The following is a 15,966-nucleotide window of genomic DNA, read 5'->3' as shown; positions in this document are numbered from 1 at the left end:
TGTGGTACCCATGCCTCCTCCCGTCACCTCACCCCACCCCCAAAAGCTGACAAGGCAAGGTTATCCTCTCTCTTTGACAGGTGAGAAAACTGAGGCCCCAGGGGCATGAGTGTGTGAGCGGCAGTCACAAGCCTGGCCTGAGGCTCAGGGGCCTTCCCAGTGGCCCCCCATGCCATGAGAGTGGAGTCTTCATGTGCAGACAAAACCAAGATAGGCAAGGCCTGTGGAGGGCACAGCTGGGGAAGCAGGGAGGCGGGGAGGGGGACTGTTGGCGACATGTATGTCCAGAGCTTGAACCAGGGACATCTGTCCTGTCATAGACCATTGAAACGGTTTGCACCTCCCGGATGCACTGTGTCCTCTCGGCTTCCCAAGCTGCTCCCTCCACCTACAACACTTCCTCGCTCCCGGGCCCGGCTCGCTCCTGCTCCTCGGCTACAGAGAACTCAGGACTACCTCAACAACGGTTTCCTGAGCACCTACAAGGAGACAGACACTGTCCAAGGTGAGCTCTTCACAGTGAGCAAAAAGAGAATTGTCCCACCTTCTGGAAGTTTCCAGTCCCAAAGGAACCACACAGAGTTGACTTGAAATAGTTGGGATAGACTTGCGGTTATAACGAGCAGCCCCCAAATCAGAGGCTTCACACAACGAATGCTTATTTTGCAGTCAGATCACTGTCGAGATGGGTGACGGGGGCTCTGCTTCTGTGCCCCTGTCATCCCCTAACCTTAAAGCCCCCTTGGGCCCTCTGCACCGGGCAGTCCTGTGAGCGAAGAAGGAAGCATCAAGGGCTGGGTGGGGAGGCTCAGTGGCTGGGTCTGGAGGGGCATGCATGCCGCTTCCATTCATACTCCACTGGCAAGAGCTCGGCCACACAACCACACCAGAGTGCAAGGAAGGCTGCGAAATGTCGCCTAGCCAGCACGTCCGGGTTTGAACTCCTGGCCAGTCTCTGCCAGGCAGAATCACACAAACATACTACCAATTCCCCCAATTCCCTGTGGCTTAAAGCAACAGGAATGTATTGTCTCATGGGGCTGGAGGCCAGAAGTCTGAGATCGAGGTGCCGGAGGCTCTAGGGAAAGATCCTTCCTGACTCTGCTGGTGGCGACCGGTGGCTGTGGGCGACCCTAGGCTTCCTGGGCTTGTGGTCACATCACTCCACTCTCTGCCTCCGCCTTCACATGGCCTCGTCCTCTGTGTCTTTTCCTTTGTGCGTCTCTCTAAGGAAGCTTCCGGTTGGAGTTAGGCCCCTCCCACCCCGATAATCCAAGATGATCTCCTCATTCCAAGATCCTTAACTTCTTAAAGATTTCATTTATTTATGTGAGACAGAGAGAGAGTGAGAGAGAGAGTAGAGGGAGAGGGAGAAGCAGGCTCCCCGCTGAGCAAGGAGCCCAGTGTGGGACTTGATCCCAGGACCCCAGGATCATGACCTGAGCCGAAGGCAGATGTTTAACCAACTGAGCCACCCAGGTGCCCTGATCCTTAATTTAATTGTATCGGTAAAGATCTTTTTTCCATACCAGGCAAAATTCACAGGTTCTGGGGATTAGCATATGACGTATCTATGTAGGGGCCACTTTTGAGGCAGGATCACGTGGTCTCCTTCACGTGGCAGCTGGCCTCCAAGAGGCCAGAAACAGAAGCTGCAAGACCTCTTAAGGCCCAAGCTCAAAAGTCCCAGAACATTATTTCCATTGCATTCAATTAGTCCAAGCAGGTCACAGGACCCACCCAGATTCAAGGGGAGGGAAAACAGAATACCTCTCTGGATGGAAGGTGTGGCAAAGACACAATTCAAGAGGACACGCATGCACCATGGGATGGAGGGCTGTGGCCATCCTTGGAAACAACCTGTCAGAGTGTGTGTGTGTGTTTTGGTGAAAGCCTCAGCCAAGGGCCCCAGATATATGCTTCCTGATGATGGAGTTGCTGGTGAGGCTGAGGTCAAACTGTTCTGCCCGAATGGGAGCCCCCAAACCCATGAGCTGTAGGCCCACCCAGCCATCAACTAACTGGGTGATCTTGGGCCAGTGCCTCATTCACTCAATAGCTTACTGAGTACCTAGTATGGGCTGGGCTCTGAGCCAGGCACTGGGGTCCTAGTGGTGAGCAGGCCAGGTCCCCATGGAAACTTCTGTTTTGTGGATGACAAAAGTTTGTAACTGGACAAACTGATCACAGAGCATGACAAGTAGGAGAATAGCAAGGAGTTCGGCTAGAAAATCCCTGGGGATACAGAGCCCAGAATGAGCCTCAAGGGCAGAGACCTGGAAGGCAATGAGAACACCTCCCCATTCTGGGCCTCGGTTTCCTCCTCTAGACATCCAGAGGGTTTGCCAGAGCTGTGGACTCAAACTATGCTTCCTGGGGTCCCCGGGCTCCCCAGAGGCGCCCAAGGGGCTACTGCAGAAGGTGGCAGAGCAGCGGGCCTCTGAAGTTTGTGACTAGTTGGGCCGGAAGTTTCTGGTGAGCTCCCAGAATCCAGCTCCCAAGCCAGGCACCCCAGTCTCTGATCCCAGTGGCTGTTTGGGACAAGATGTCCCAGGAGCCCTCTTGTTCCTCAATGGCCCTGCCAGGATTCTGGGCTGTGGAAACAGGAAACCTCCCCTTCTGTCTGGTTGGACCCTCAGGACTCCCCACCATCCCAGGAATTACCTTGCACCAGGATCCTTGCCGCTGCCCCCTCACCTTCGACCTTGGGTCTGCTTGAGCCCAGAGAGCCTCAGGGACCCCACAGGAAGTGCCAGTGTCTCTCAAAGAGCTCAGGCTCTTTGGCGTAAGACCCTCCCTTCTGTGTGGCCTTGGATGGGCCCCTTGCTCTTTCTGGGCCTCAGAGTGAGCCCTGCCTCATGAGGGTGAGCACAAAGGCAAAGCAGGTCCCCCGAGCTGGCTGGAGGTCGGCACAAGGGGAGGTGGCAACCCCTCTGGGGAGTGAGGTCAAGAGAAGTGTCAGGAAAGACCCAGCCTCCTGGGGACCCATGGAGGACCCAACCCTGGTGCCCTTGCTTCACCATTCTGGCAAATTCTGAGCCAAGCCTTTCCCCCATGAGGCAAGTGAATCACTACGCATATTGTTTACTTCAGCTCAGCAGGCTTTATTCCTGTGTTCAGCCCCAAGGTTGGGAACTGGGTGGGGGTGGGGCCAGGGGTGCCAAAGACAATAATTCCTTCCTTGCTCTGGGCCTCAGTTTCCACCTCTGTCACACAGGGAGGGAAGGTTTCCCCTGCTTCCTTCATTGGGACACTGTGAGGATACAAGTGACCATATACAGGGCTGGGCCTTCCAGCCACAGAGCTCCAGTACTGATGATGGCCCTGACTCAGTCCTTGCCCCGGGGGGCTCGCCGTCAGGGAGGGAGACCCAAGCCTTGCCCACCACTAGCTGCTGGCGGGTGAGGCATGGCGGGGTGGGGTGTGGGCAAGCAACGTGCAAGAGCCTCTCAGCCATGGGCCGGCTTCACTGAGCTCTTGTGTGGGGCTGGGGGGGGGGGGGTACCGCTACTTCTAGGCAGGTTTCTAAGGCCCTCATACATGTCACTGTCCAGGGGTGCCCCCATGCCCAGAGGGCAGAATGCACCAGGAAACAGAGCTGAACCCCCTTCTTCTCAGCCCTTCAGGGGTCTTTGTTGCGAGCCAGCCTTGGAGTGGAGGGCCAGGGCCGAGGGGCAATCACAGGACCCTCGGGTGAGCTGGTGACAGAGGCCTCGGTGCACCCTATAAGGAGCAGTCCACGCAGACGGCTCCAGAGGGCCGCGAAGACGTAGGTCAGCAGACATGGCCATCTCATCTGGGTGCAGCAGGGGCCAGCAGCACTTCCAACGTCCTTAGCTGGTGGTGCCCAGAGGGGGCTGTGCGGAGGCTGGCCGGCTCAGGGTCACGCTGGGGAAGCTGGACACAAAGCTCTTCCACCGTCTCCTCACCTGCTGGGAGACAGAAGGGGGGGGGCCGATCAGGGTCTTGGTCTCACAGCTGCGCGCTGGGCCTCGGTGTTGTTCTACCTATGGCCACGAGGTGGTGGTAGACCCCAGAGACAGGAGCACGGCTCACGGGGGACCTTTCCTCCTAGAATAAGGGCGCAGGGCAGGAGCCACAGCCCCTTTCCTGGGGCAGAGGAACACAAGATGTAATCCTGGGGAGGTTTTATTGGCTGATCTCCTTGCTTCCAGCAAAATCCACCCATCCAACACATTGCCAGATTAATCATTTTAAAACAGCTCTGACCATATCACCAGCCTGCTCTAAAACCTTCCGTGACTCCCCAGTGCCTATGGGATAAATCCCAAATGCTTTAGGGCCCGCTGAAATATGGTGCCTGGATACCTCTCTTTCCCCTCTCATCTCCAGACAGCTCCGCTGTCTTCTTGGTCCTTGGCCCCATATGTTTCTACCTCTGAGCCTTCGTGGCCCTGGGTCTCTCTCTGTGGAGTCCTCCCCCACCCCCCCTCCCCCTACAGCGCTCCTCCATCCATCAACCCTCCGCCAAACCTGTTGATACTGCTTCAGCCACCGCCGGCTGTCTCCTTGCTGGGCTTGGATCAGCTGCTCCGTGTCCTCTGGGCTCCCTGGCAGCCACTCCTGACCGGGTGTGTCCAGCCTTTCTGGGCCTCCGACTGAGGGCCTGGACTTCTCCTGTCCCTGTCTGAGGCTCAGCGCCCGGCGTAGTCGGCTCTCTAGAGGCTTCCCCCAGGGCTCCTGGAGCTTGCCGTAGGTGGGTCGTGGTCCTCGCAGGGACTGGCTGCGTGGCCCTGTCCCCATGGTTCTCGAAGCTGCGAGCACAGGACTGCTACAGCTCCTTGGCAAGCCAGTGGCTTCTGAGATGGTCTGGAGTCTCCACCCATGTGATGGGAACTTACTTGGGGGCAAAGGTTGGTCCTGCTGAGGTGGCCATCATAAACCAAAGGGCAGGCCACAGGGGACAAGTATCCCTGAGTCAGCATCACCACTGCCTCCCTTTACCTTCTAGGGCAAGTGGTACAGGTCTCTTCTTTCTACTCCTCCTCTTCCTCTTCCAGGTAGCCTTCCCTGATCTCCCTACCCCTGAAGTGCTTAGCCTCCCCTGAACTCCTGCAGCCCCGGCTGTCCAAATTCATTCTGTTGACACTGAGGACAGATGGCTCAACAGCAAAGCAGAGATGGGCCTTTAAGAAATAGGACAGCTCCATTTTTTGTCCGACATTTTAGAGAGGCTGCAGGGGTGGCCGCTGATCTCCGAGCTTCACAATGCCTCCCAAGGCCGACAAGAAGAAAGATGCAGGAAAGTCGGCCAAGAAAGACAAAGACCTGGTGAGCAAGTCTGGGGGCAAGGCCAAAAAGAAGTGGTCCAAAGGTATGGTTCAGGGCACGCTCAATGATCTGGTCCTGTGCAACAGAGCGACGCATGACAAACTCTCTTATGTTCTCAACTCTAAGCTTAGAACCCCAGCTGTTGCTCTGAGAGAAGATTCGAGGTCCCCCCGCCAGGGCAGCCCTTCAGGATCTCCTTAGTGAAGGACTTATTAAACTGGTTTCAAAGCACAGAGCTTGAGTCATTTACACCAGTGACACCAAGGGCGCAGATGCCCCCGCGGCTGGCGAAGACGCACACAACACAGGTCCCTCCAGCGGTGCCTCTGAAGAAGAAAACTTTGTTAAAGTAAAAGAGAAAGACAGAAACGGGACAGCGCCAGCCTAGAACAGTCAAACTGACGGAGACAGAAGGTAGCCAGGGGCTGGGGAGGAACGGCCACTTGTTTAGGTTACAGCGCTTCGGTCCTGCAAGGCGACAAATTCCCGGAGATTGAACAACACCGTGAATATACGTAGCGCTACTGAATTATACATAAAAATGGCTACATGGTTAATTTTACGTTTCTGAATATTTTACTGCAACTGGACATTATTCATTAGCTGAGACGAAACCCTTCCCCTTCTCACTCGGTCTTGTCAGCCGCAAAATGGGTCACTGTGAAAATGCAATGAAATCATCAACGGGAAAGAGCAAGACCAGCAGCAGCAGCTCTTTCACCGCGTGCTGGTCCTGAGGTGGGCATTGGCAACCCCACTTTATAGATCGGGGAACAGAGGCTCAGAGATGAAGGGACTGGCGGGAGACACGTCCAGAGCGAGTGAGCTGGTTTTAGAACCCGTGCTGCAACCACTCTGCTCCCCCCTCTGGTGTCGGTGGCTGAGGTAGGACCCAGAGCTGGGTGTCCTCCTCTGTGTTTGGGCTGCTCCCCAGGCCCCCCTGTCTGGGGTCAGGCAAGCGCTGGCTGCAACTCTCGGCTCATCCCTGACCTCTCCAAAGGCCTGGGCTGGCTCTCTTCCCTCTCTCTCTCTCTCTCTCTCTCTCGGGGTTGCTAGGCCTTCCCTGGGTGAAGGGTCTTGTAATATCCTCCAGGCTCATCTCCCAGCCAGAGGAGCTAAGGCAGGGCCAGTGTGAAGAGGAGAATGGGGAAGAAGGGCTCTGATCCTCTGCCCTGGCCTGTCTCAAAGTTGGACCGTGACCAGTGTGCAGGCCTCTTTACTCCAACCCTGACCACACCCCTAACATTCAACCCACAGGCCAACCCTGGTCCTGGTTGAAAGGCGGCAAAGCCATTATATAACCTCACCCCCCGCGCCCCCAGCCGGCTCAAACCCTGCTCTCACTGAAGCCTGGTCTGGGGAGTTTGCTGACTCCGACTTCTGGGACTTGCTGAGATCAATCACTGACTCTTGTGTCAAGCATATAGTGCCCAATACCCTCCCACCAAGTGTGTAATCTTACAGCTTCCAAATCCAGGGAGGGCAAGGAGAAGATACATGTTCTCTTCCTTCCCTCCCTAGTACCTCCCTGCCTGGCAGCTGGGAAGCTCTTGCCTTTTCCAGACGCTACTGCACTCCCTGTGCGCTGTGCTCGTGATAACCTCCTCTGGAAGCCGCCTGTCCCGTCCGCATGGGTGAGAGAGGCGGCCCCCTCCAGGTCCCCCCCCCCCCCATAAACACAGTTTAAACACAGCAATTGTTGCAGGATTTTTTTTCTCCGTTGGTGGCCGCGGTTCTTGGTCACACCGCTTGGAAGAGTGAAGAGGTCGACCAGACAGTGGTGGGCCGCAAAGCAAGGGTTAGTACGAAGCTCTGCAGGAGGGAGGGGATCTGAAGGGGTTGCCACTGGAATTTCTGTCTCTGGGGGTTTTTACGGCTTGTTGGCGGGCTGTTTTAATCTGATTAACCCTCCCTGCGCCTGTCATCCAATCAGATTTCTGTCACCTATCTGTCATATGGGAAAGGGTGGAGGGCTCCTTCCAGGGCAGTGTAAAATCCTTTTAAGGATGGTTTCCCCTTAAGGCAGGGGCCCCTTGTCCCTGCCTGCCTGCCTTTTGATTACCCTTGGTCACAATCACACACATATGCCCCTCCCCCACACCGGTGGACCTTGAAGGCTTTTCATCTCTGTGTTCTCAGGACACGACGCAGTTAACATTTTGTCTTAAATATTGGAGACTATTCATTGCCTATTGCTGCCTAAAAAAATTACCCCAAAACTTAGTGGCTTAAAGCAGCATTCGTGTACCATCTCACAGCTTCCGTGGGGCAGGGATCCAGGCCTCTGGCTCAAGGTCCCTCACAGGCTCTAATCAGGGGCCTGCAGCCATCTCGAGGTTCAACTGGGGGGAATCTGCTCCCGAGGTCACCCTGACGGCTGTTGGCAGGACTCCGTTCCTTGCAGGTGGAGGGTCTGAGGGCCTGAGGGCCTCAGCGTCTCGTCAGTCGTTGGCTATGCCACATGGCCTCTCCCAAGGGCAGCTCACACCCCGGCGGCTGGCTTCAGCTGGAGCCAGCGAGTGAGAAGGCCAGGGGTGGTGGGCAGGCGGAAGCCGGAGCCTTTGGAAACTCGATCTCAGAAGTGACCTCCCATCCCTTTTGCCGTTTTCTGTTCCTTCTAGGGGAGTCACCAGGTCCAGTCCGCAGTCCAGGGAGGGATCCCCATAGGGCTTGAACACGAGGAGGCGGGATCCGATATTGGCGGTCATCATGGAGGTGCTTACCCACAGAGTGGGAATTTATTATTTTTTAAAAATTTATTATTTATCATTAAAAAAAGATTTATTTATTTATTTGAGAGAGAGAGAGTGTGTGTGTGTGTGTGTGTGTGTGCACGCGCGCGCGCGCGTTTGTGCCCAAGCAAACACAAGCAGGGGGAGGGGCAGAGGGAGAGAAATCCCCAAGCAGACTGGCCCCTGTGGTCAGCCGGGACTCCATCCCAAGACCCTGAGATCACGATCCAAGCTGAAATCAAGAGTCAGACACTTAAACAAATGAGCCACCCAGGTGCCCCGAGATCTGTATTTTATTTTTATTATTTTTTAAATTATTTATTTATTTGACAGAGAGACAGAGAGAGAGAGGGAACACAAGCAGGGAGGGTGGGAGAGGGAAAAGCAGGCTTCCCGCTGAGCAGGGAGCCTGATGTGATGAGAGGCGGATTCCAGGACTCTGGGATCTGACCTGAGCTGAAGGCAGACACTTAACAACAGAGCCACCCAGGCGCCCCCAGATCTGTATTTTAAACCATCACACTGCCTGAGTTTAGGGCCCACTTACATGTGATGGCTCTGTGCTTTGAATGAATGGCCTAACCTCGTGTGCCTATATTTCTCAGCTACAAAATGGGGAAAATACCTTATTTCATCAAACCTAGGGTGGTATTGGTGGAAAGGTAGCATTAATTAATATGTCATTAAGAAAGAATACTCGGGGTTCCTGGGTGGCTCAGTCAAGCATCTGCCTTAGGCTCAGGTCTCAACACCCCTCCTCCCTGGGTTGTGCTCTCTCTCTCAAATAAATAAATAAAATCTTAGAAAAGAACAAAGAGTACTCACTGCCCATTTATTGGGAGATCCGTCCATTTCAGAGATGTTAAAATGGGGGAAATGGTGTGCCGTGAAATTAATGAAACACATGGTATCTCTTTCCTAAAGTGGGTTCCGGCACTTAGATACACCGGAAGGCTGCAAGTGGGGGCAGGCCACCCAGACATTCCTTCTTATTAGCGAACCAATGAAATTAATCCACATCTACACAGTGTGGGCAAGACCTTTTTTTGATGATGCCCAGGAGTAAGGCCAAGGGGAACAGGGTAGAATCTCTGCCCCCAGAAAAGGAGGGATTCTCACATACATAAAGGAAGTCACCCTAAAACAGACACCAAGTGCTGAGAGTGCAGGAAAGAGAATGGGAGACCACATTTGGTTTGGTGGTAGGGAGAATCTGGGCGGGATGCCTGGGGGAGGTGGTGTTGGAGCTCAGCCTCAAGAGCAGGAAGGACTGGTGCAGGAGAGATGGGGGTGAGATCCTACGGGTGACCAGAGCCTGGGAATACACAAGGTTACCCTGGGGTGGGAGAAGAATCTGGAAAAGCAGATGGAGCGAATCTCCAAAGAGGCCTGGAGATAGAGTATGGCCTCTGTTCCAGGAGCCTTACCTCTGTGCTTGCATTTTATCCTCATGCTACTCTGGAGCTTTCATTTTTCAGATGAAATAACAGAAGCCCAGAGAGGTGAAGCAACTTGCCCAAGGACACACAGTCAGTAGTGGGTCTTAAATTCATCCCTGCAGCATCAGGCCAACGAACAGACGTCTTAGCAAATGTGTGAGCACCCTTTGTGGGTCAGGCCCGAGTCTTCACGCACCCTCCAGGATGATCAGACAGAACTATGAACCAAAAGGTTGGTGCCCCTAGAATTTTCCTTAAAAATATGATGCCTGCCAGAAGTGTGGCGAGGGGCTGTACAGATATACATATTTGATTTAAAAGTGTCTGTGCATGTTTCAACTGATAATTCCTCTCTTTGCCTGAGCAACTCTTATAATACAGTACATTTTGGGGGAACTGGTTCTTCTACTTCAGAATAATGGTACCAGATGTGTTCATGGTTGTGGTTTTCATTTCCCCACAGGAGACTAGAATGCCAGGCTATCAGGTTCAATGCCAGACTTTGGCCATGTTATCCCTTGGAGAAATCGAACAAAGGGAATGAAAAATTATAATAATGCTATTGATTATAAAAGCTCCCGTGTTCTGAGCACCCATTCTGTGCCAGGTGTTGCACTTAGGGTTTCTGATACGTAGTCCCAAGGAATCAGGGGAGGATTGTTTCTAAGTTACATACAAAAGCAATTGGGATCAATTGGTGTAGGGTCCTGGAGCTCATGATAGAGATAATCTTGCAGTTTTTCAAATATGCAGGACATGATGACTATTGATGGAGAGCCTGTCCTTTTCCTTGTGAGCCTATTTCTTCATGTGTAAAATGAGTGGGTCTAGAGACGCCTGGGCGGCTCAGTCAGTCAAGTGTCTGCCTTCGGCTCAGGTCATGATCCCAGAGCTCTGGGATCGAGTCCCATATCAGGCCCCTTGCTCAGCAAAGAGTCTGCTTCTCCCTCTTCCTGCTGCTCCCCCTGCTTGTGCGTTCTCTCTCTCTGTTTGGCAAATAAATAAATAAAATCTTTAAAAAAATAGAATGAGTGTGTCTAGCTGGAGTGGCCCAAACTTCCCTTGCTAAAAAACATCAGTTGCTGGGCCCCATCCCAAGCCCCTTTGTGTGGACAGGTCCCTATAGGGGCCTGAGAAGTTGTCTATACAACCATGCCCCAGGTGATCTATATCTTGTGAGAAATCTTGGAAACAAAATTGCTCAAGGCCCTTCTGCCTTTGAGGATTGTGATTTTAGGACTCAGATTTCAAATCAAAGTCCTTCCTTTGAAATCTGAATCCTGCACATTCTTGTCTTCTCTTTTCTCCCAATTGGAGCAAAAAGATCACGGTCTGGGGATCAGGGGACTGGAGGTCCAGCCCTGGCTCTGCCCCTGACTAGCTAGCTATGTGATCCAGAGGGAAGTCATTTCCTTTCTCTGAGCCTCAGTGGGGGAACCAGAGGAGCTGTGGCTTGGAGGTGGGGGGGGACGAGGAAGAGGATCTTACCCTCCTCTGCCTCAGCCTGAAGCAGCAGCCTTGGTATGGGCCTCAAGTGCCGGGGCTGGGATTTGCTAGACCAAGGCCCACCTCGGCAGGTGGAAGGTCTGACTGTCTTGTAGAGATCCCACGATGGCATGAGCTCTGTAGGCCCAGCGGACTGAATAACCAGATTGGGAGGAGGCCAAAAAAGACAGGGTGGGTCACTGGGGGTAGGAGGTCTAGGGGTTAACTAAGCCTGGAGACCGCAGTGGGGGAGGCATTGGGATTTAGTTTCTCCCAACCCCAAAACTGTATTTGGGTGGCCACGGCAAGGGTACAGGGCAGCCTCATACAGCTGTTCAGTTTCCACACTGCACAAACACTCTTGGCCAGCTGGGACAGCAATCCAACCCATGCTTTGGCAGCTCAGTCACATGCTGGCATGACTCTGCTGCGGCCCTAAGAAGGGCCTCAGCACCAGGATGCCACCAGGGGAGCATCTTTTCCTCATTGTCACAAGGTACTGCATGGGTTAACCGCATTTATGGATAGGTGGGGGCAGCCTGGACCCTTGAGGACCTGCCTGGAGGAGAACAGATCCTGAACCACCTCCACTCCCATCACACACCCCGGGGGTGCTGGGCTGCTTAGAAGACTAGAAGACACAACTCCAGACTGTGGAAAAGGACAGTTGTGTCCATCCTTCTTGCCTCTTCTTTCCATCGTGAAGGATTTAACCCCGAGGTCTCACCAGCAGCCAAACTATCTGAGGTTCCAGCTGCCCAAAATTGGGTTAATTTTTTTTTAAGGGACTTTTTTTGTCTCCCAGGACAGGGGATCTGGGGCACCTAGGTTGTCCTTGGGGGGTCCTAGAGAGACGCGGGTTCATGGTGGGTGTTAGAGTTTGAGGGATCACCTGGGTGCTTCTCCTTGTTTTCCTCAGTCCTAACTGCTCTCGGCCTTCCCCACAGCTTCCCTCAGACAGGACTTCCTGAACTTGCTGGAGGGCTATCCGGACTGACCCCTTCCATGCCTCCATCCCATCATGCCTCCCGCCTTTGTTTAGGCCAGGCATGGGATTCCTCTTACCAATAAATTTACCTGATAAGCTCTCAACTTACCTCTGCCTATCTATCTATCTATCATCTATCTATCTATCAATCATCTATCTGTCAACTTAGCATAGGTGTTGCCCCCTCCGGGAAGCCCTCCACACCCCCTTCATGGGGTAAGGGACCCCCTCTTTGGACTCCCATAGCACTCTGGCCGTTATCTCTAGCACAGCACCACACTGTTTTGAAATCATAGGCTTTGAGGTGTATCTCCCCCGCTGGTCTAGGAGCCCCTTGGGGGTGGGGCAAGTAGCTCCTTTTTTCTATTGGATGTTGCCAAAATGGCTGCAGAGGGACTGTATCTCATTGTCTCCTGCCATCCCTTCCTCCTTCCTGGTCTGGGGCACTGTGGGTGCCTCCCTCCTCAGAATTTGCTCCTCCCACCAGCCCGTGCCTTCCCCCTTTATTTTTATTATTTTTTTAAAGATTTTATTTATTTATTTGACAGAGAGACAGCCAGCGAGAGAGGGAACACAAGCAGGGGGAGTGGGAGAGGAAGAAGCAGGCTCACAGCGAAGGAGCCTGATGCGGGGCTCGATCCCGTAACGCCAGGATCACGCCCTGAGCCAAAGGCAGATGCTTAATGACTGAGCCACCCAGGCACCCCCCTTCCCCCTCTTTAATTCTCCCCTTCCCCTTAAATGTGATGCTCTCCGAACTTCCCTCTCTATTGGTGGACTCCAGTCGGTCTCAGGGGCATTCCTATTCCCTCTCATGGTTTTAACCACTAAGTGTGGGCTGATGACTCCCATTCCTTCGTTTGCTATTTATTAAGCATCTACTGTGTGCCAGACTCAACTCTTGTAGTGGTAACATTCAAATGCGAGAAGAGGATGGGACTACACAAGACAAACACAAACTAAGAACTTTCCAGAAAATGATTGATACTAAGAAGCAATTAGGCAGACATAGTCCTAGCTTAACAGGATCCCATGAGCTGCTGTGCAGCTGCCCCTGGACCACTCCCTCCCAACAGAGCTAGACTCCCCACTAGCCCTCTGGGGCCAGATCTCAGCCTATCTTTCCCGTATCACCTTCCCCTACAGCCTCCTAGGAACTCGGTGAAGTTTCCCAAGCTTCTGGTGGCCTCAAGAATCAGTTGGGGCTCGAGAGGCACCTGGGTGGCTCAGTAGATTAAGTGTCTGACTTTGGCTCAGGTCCTGATCTCAGAGTCCTGAGATCAAGCCCCATGCTGGGCTCCACACTTAGCTGGGTGTCTGCTTGTCCCTCTCCTTCAGGTCCTCCCCCCACTTGTGCTTGCGTGCTCTCTCTCTCTCTCTTAAATGGATAAATAAAATCTTAAAAAAATAGAATCAGTTGGGGCTTTTGATAGATAAATAGATAAAAAAGATTCTTGGGCCCAATCACCAGATTTACTGAATCCTTACTGAATTAGGGACCAGGGGGCCAGGATCCTTTTTGTTTTTATTTGTTTTTTTAAAGATTTTATTTGTTTGTTTGTTTGAGAGAGTGCGAGCATGTGCGGGGGAAGGGTAGGGAGGTGTGCAGAGGGAGAGGGACTAGCACCACCCCGAGATGGTGACCTGAGCCGAAATCAAGAATCGGACACTTAACCAACTGAGCCGCCCCATCTGTTTTTTTTTTTTTTTTTTTTAAGAGCCCCAGGGGTGTCTTATTATCAGGAAGCCAAGAGAGTAAGTTCTGTTGGTCTCTTAGTGGGTCTCAACACTGACCCACATTAGAACCATTTGGAAAGCTTCTTAAACTAGTAATGCAATGCAGGGATCTCATTCCCCAGAAATGGACCCAAGTAGTATGCTGCTGGTGATTCTAAGACCTCTGAGTTGGTGATCAATATGCGTAAGAACCATGGAGTGGTGCTCAGGAATGTGTGCTTCCCACTAGCAAGCACCCTGTCCCGAGGAGATTCCATCACCAGTGGTACGGAAGCCCACACAGAGAGATGCTTTCTCGAAGTCGCATTAGGCTTTCCACACAGGTTTCTGTCTGGGCGGTTTTCTCTATCTGGGTGGGAATACCCCTTCTAACTTTGTCCTCCTGGGGAACTCAGCCTGGGGGAAGGACAGAGCCCCGATGGAGAGGTGTCTTGTTTCCTAATCTAACTTGAACTAGATAATTTATATGACTGAGCTAACTATTCAAAATCCATACTTTTTTTGTTCGCAGCAGTCCATTTTCTAGTTCTCAATTAGTTTCTTTGTTCAGACCATTACCTGGTGGTGGTGACACAGGAATCACCTGAACCTGGCTGGAGCCACCCACTCTTTGCTCCAGACCCACAGGGTCACAGAGACTAGCCTACTGAGCTGACCTGTCACAGAGCTTGTAGCACGGCCAGCCCTAGAGCAGGGCCTTGTCTTTCCTGAGGATGGCAGGGCCCGCATATTACATGGATATAAGATACAGGCAGGAAACGTTGAAATCACAAGGTAGGCATGCTAGAGGAGTAAAAAGGACAACAGTGTAATAGGGACTCAGTGTCCATCAAGTCCAACTGCTTGCTTACTATCTATCTATCAATCTATCTATCTGACAGAGAGAGAAAGATGGAGAGCACAAGCAGGGGAAGCTATAGGCAAAGGGAGAGGGAGAAGCAGGCTCCCCGCTGAGCATGGAGTCCGATGTGGGGCTTGGAGTCTAAGGCAGACACTTAACCGACTGAGCCACCTAGATGCCCCAAGTTCAACCGTTTTTTTTTTTTTTTATGAACATATAATGTATTATTTGTTTCAGGGGTACAGGTCTGTGATTCACCAGTCTTACACAATTCACAGAGCTCACCATAGCACATACCCTCCCCAGGGTCCATCACCCAGCCACCCCATCCCTCCTACCTTACACCACTCCAGCAACCCTCCGTTTGTTTCCTGAGATTTAAGAGTCTCTTATGGTTTGTCTCCCTCTCTGGTTTCATCTTGTTTCATTTTTTCCTCTCTTCCCCTATGATCCTCTGCCTTGTTTCTCAAATTCCACATACCAGTGAGATCATATGATAATTGTCTTTCTCTGATTGACTTACTTCACTTAGCATAACACCCTAGGTCAAACCACTTTTAAGAGGAAATTCAGTCCGGAGGGGGGGGCCCTGGCCAGGGTCACACAGCTTTAATTCTTTCTGGCATAAGCAAAGTTCTGACGTAGAAGAGTCTTAGGACATCTAATAGAATGTGAGCTCTATGAACTGATGCCGTGGGGTATGTCTTTTCACTACTGTGTCCTGGCATAGCACTAGGCCCATAGTAGGTGCACAGTCAAATGAATTGTTAATTGAATGAATATGTGGATCTGGAGAATTGGGATTTTAATCCTTGCTCTGCTATTAAAATTAAACTGTGTTGGAATGACCTATGTTGAAGTTCAGCCAGATAGGTGGAAGGAAGGACAAGAAAGTTGGAGAGACAAAATAGAGATAAAGAATGTAACAGACACAATAGAGAATGGAATTGTAGTCTCTCTCCATGCTCAGTAAGCAATTCCTAGTTAACAAGATGTTCTCACAGTCCTTGATCCTCTCCACTGTCTGGAAGCAGTTTATTTTTCCTCCATGCCCTGATTACCATCTGATGTACCCTGTATTTTGTATATTGTCTGTCTTTTCTCTCACTGTAAAGCAGATTTTGCTTGGTTTTGGTGACTCCCATATCCCCTGGTTGGCACAGAGCCCAGCCTATGAAGCTTTCTGTTTAATCAAGCCTTCTAAACCTTCTAGGTACTGAGGGGCCTCACTTTGCCGATTAAGAAACTGAGGCTCAAGAGCGATGAGGCTGCTTGTCCAAGGTCACACACAGACGGACTCCTGCCCATCACCACCCCCCCCCCACAGCTAAGGGACACAATCACGCACACCCACGTGGTACAACTGCCATCTCCTTCCTCCTGCCCTTCGCAAACGCTTTTCTTCCGCCCTCTACCCCGTCCGCCCTGGGCATCTGCGTCCAGCCCAGATCT

At 52.3% G+C, this 15,966-nt stretch overlaps 1 protein-coding gene, 1 long non-coding RNA gene and 1 pseudogene across 3 annotated transcripts; 2 read left to right on the top strand and 1 right to left on the bottom strand.

Annotated features, from left to right (window-relative positions):
* Positions 1–3,083: 3,083 nt before the first annotated feature.
* Positions 3,084–4,887, bottom strand: CUNH11orf86 (chromosome unknown C11orf86 homolog). 2 transcript variants are annotated; one of them, XM_008709067.2, is made up of 2 exons: positions 4,495–4,887; positions 3,084–3,929 (listed from the first exon to the last, which is right to left on the bottom strand). In XM_008709067.2, the coding sequence occupies exons 1-2, from the start codon at positions 4,762–4,764 to the stop codon at positions 3,834–3,836; spliced, it is 366 nt and encodes a 121-aa protein (XP_008707289.1). In that variant the 5' UTR covers positions 4,765–4,887; the 3' UTR covers positions 3,084–3,833. The 2 variants fall into 2 exon arrangements, with proteins under 2 accessions (XP_008707289.1, XP_008707288.1); XM_008709066.2 differs by having other exon boundaries at positions 3,084–3,932; positions 4,495–4,885.
* Positions 4,888–4,991: 104 nt separating this feature from the next.
* On the top strand, positions 4,992–5,680 carry LOC103679604 (annotated as a pseudogene).
* A 1,166-nt stretch (positions 5,681–6,846) lies between these two features.
* LOC103679505 lies at positions 6,847–7,992 on the top strand. The gene is made up of 3 exons (XR_572964.1): positions 6,847–6,926; positions 6,998–7,090; positions 7,914–7,992. It is a non-coding gene; the product is annotated as an uncharacterized LOC103679505 (long non-coding RNA).
* The last annotated feature ends 7,974 nt before the right edge of the window (positions 7,993–15,966 follow it).

This window comes from Ursus maritimus, unplaced genomic scaffold, assembly GCF_017311325.1.
Source record: "Ursus maritimus isolate PB19 unplaced genomic scaffold, ASM1731132v1 scaffold_23, whole genome shotgun sequence".
NCBI classification, from domain to species: domain Eukaryota; kingdom Metazoa; phylum Chordata; class Mammalia; order Carnivora; family Ursidae; genus Ursus; species Ursus maritimus.
The sequence above is the reverse complement of the archived record's forward strand: the minus strand, read 5'-3'. Positions and strand labels throughout refer to the sequence as shown.

Excerpts from the sequence above, each read along its gene's own strand:
- CUNH11orf86 (XM_008709066.2), bottom strand. The coding sequence starts at position 4,764 with ATGGGGACAGGGCCACGCAGCCAGTCCCTGCGAGGACCACGACCCACC. Across the intron at positions 3,933-4,494 it reads GGCTGAAGCAGTATCAACAG|CAGGTGAGGAGACGGTGGAA; the intron begins GTTTGGCGGAGG and ends TCTGTCTCCCAG.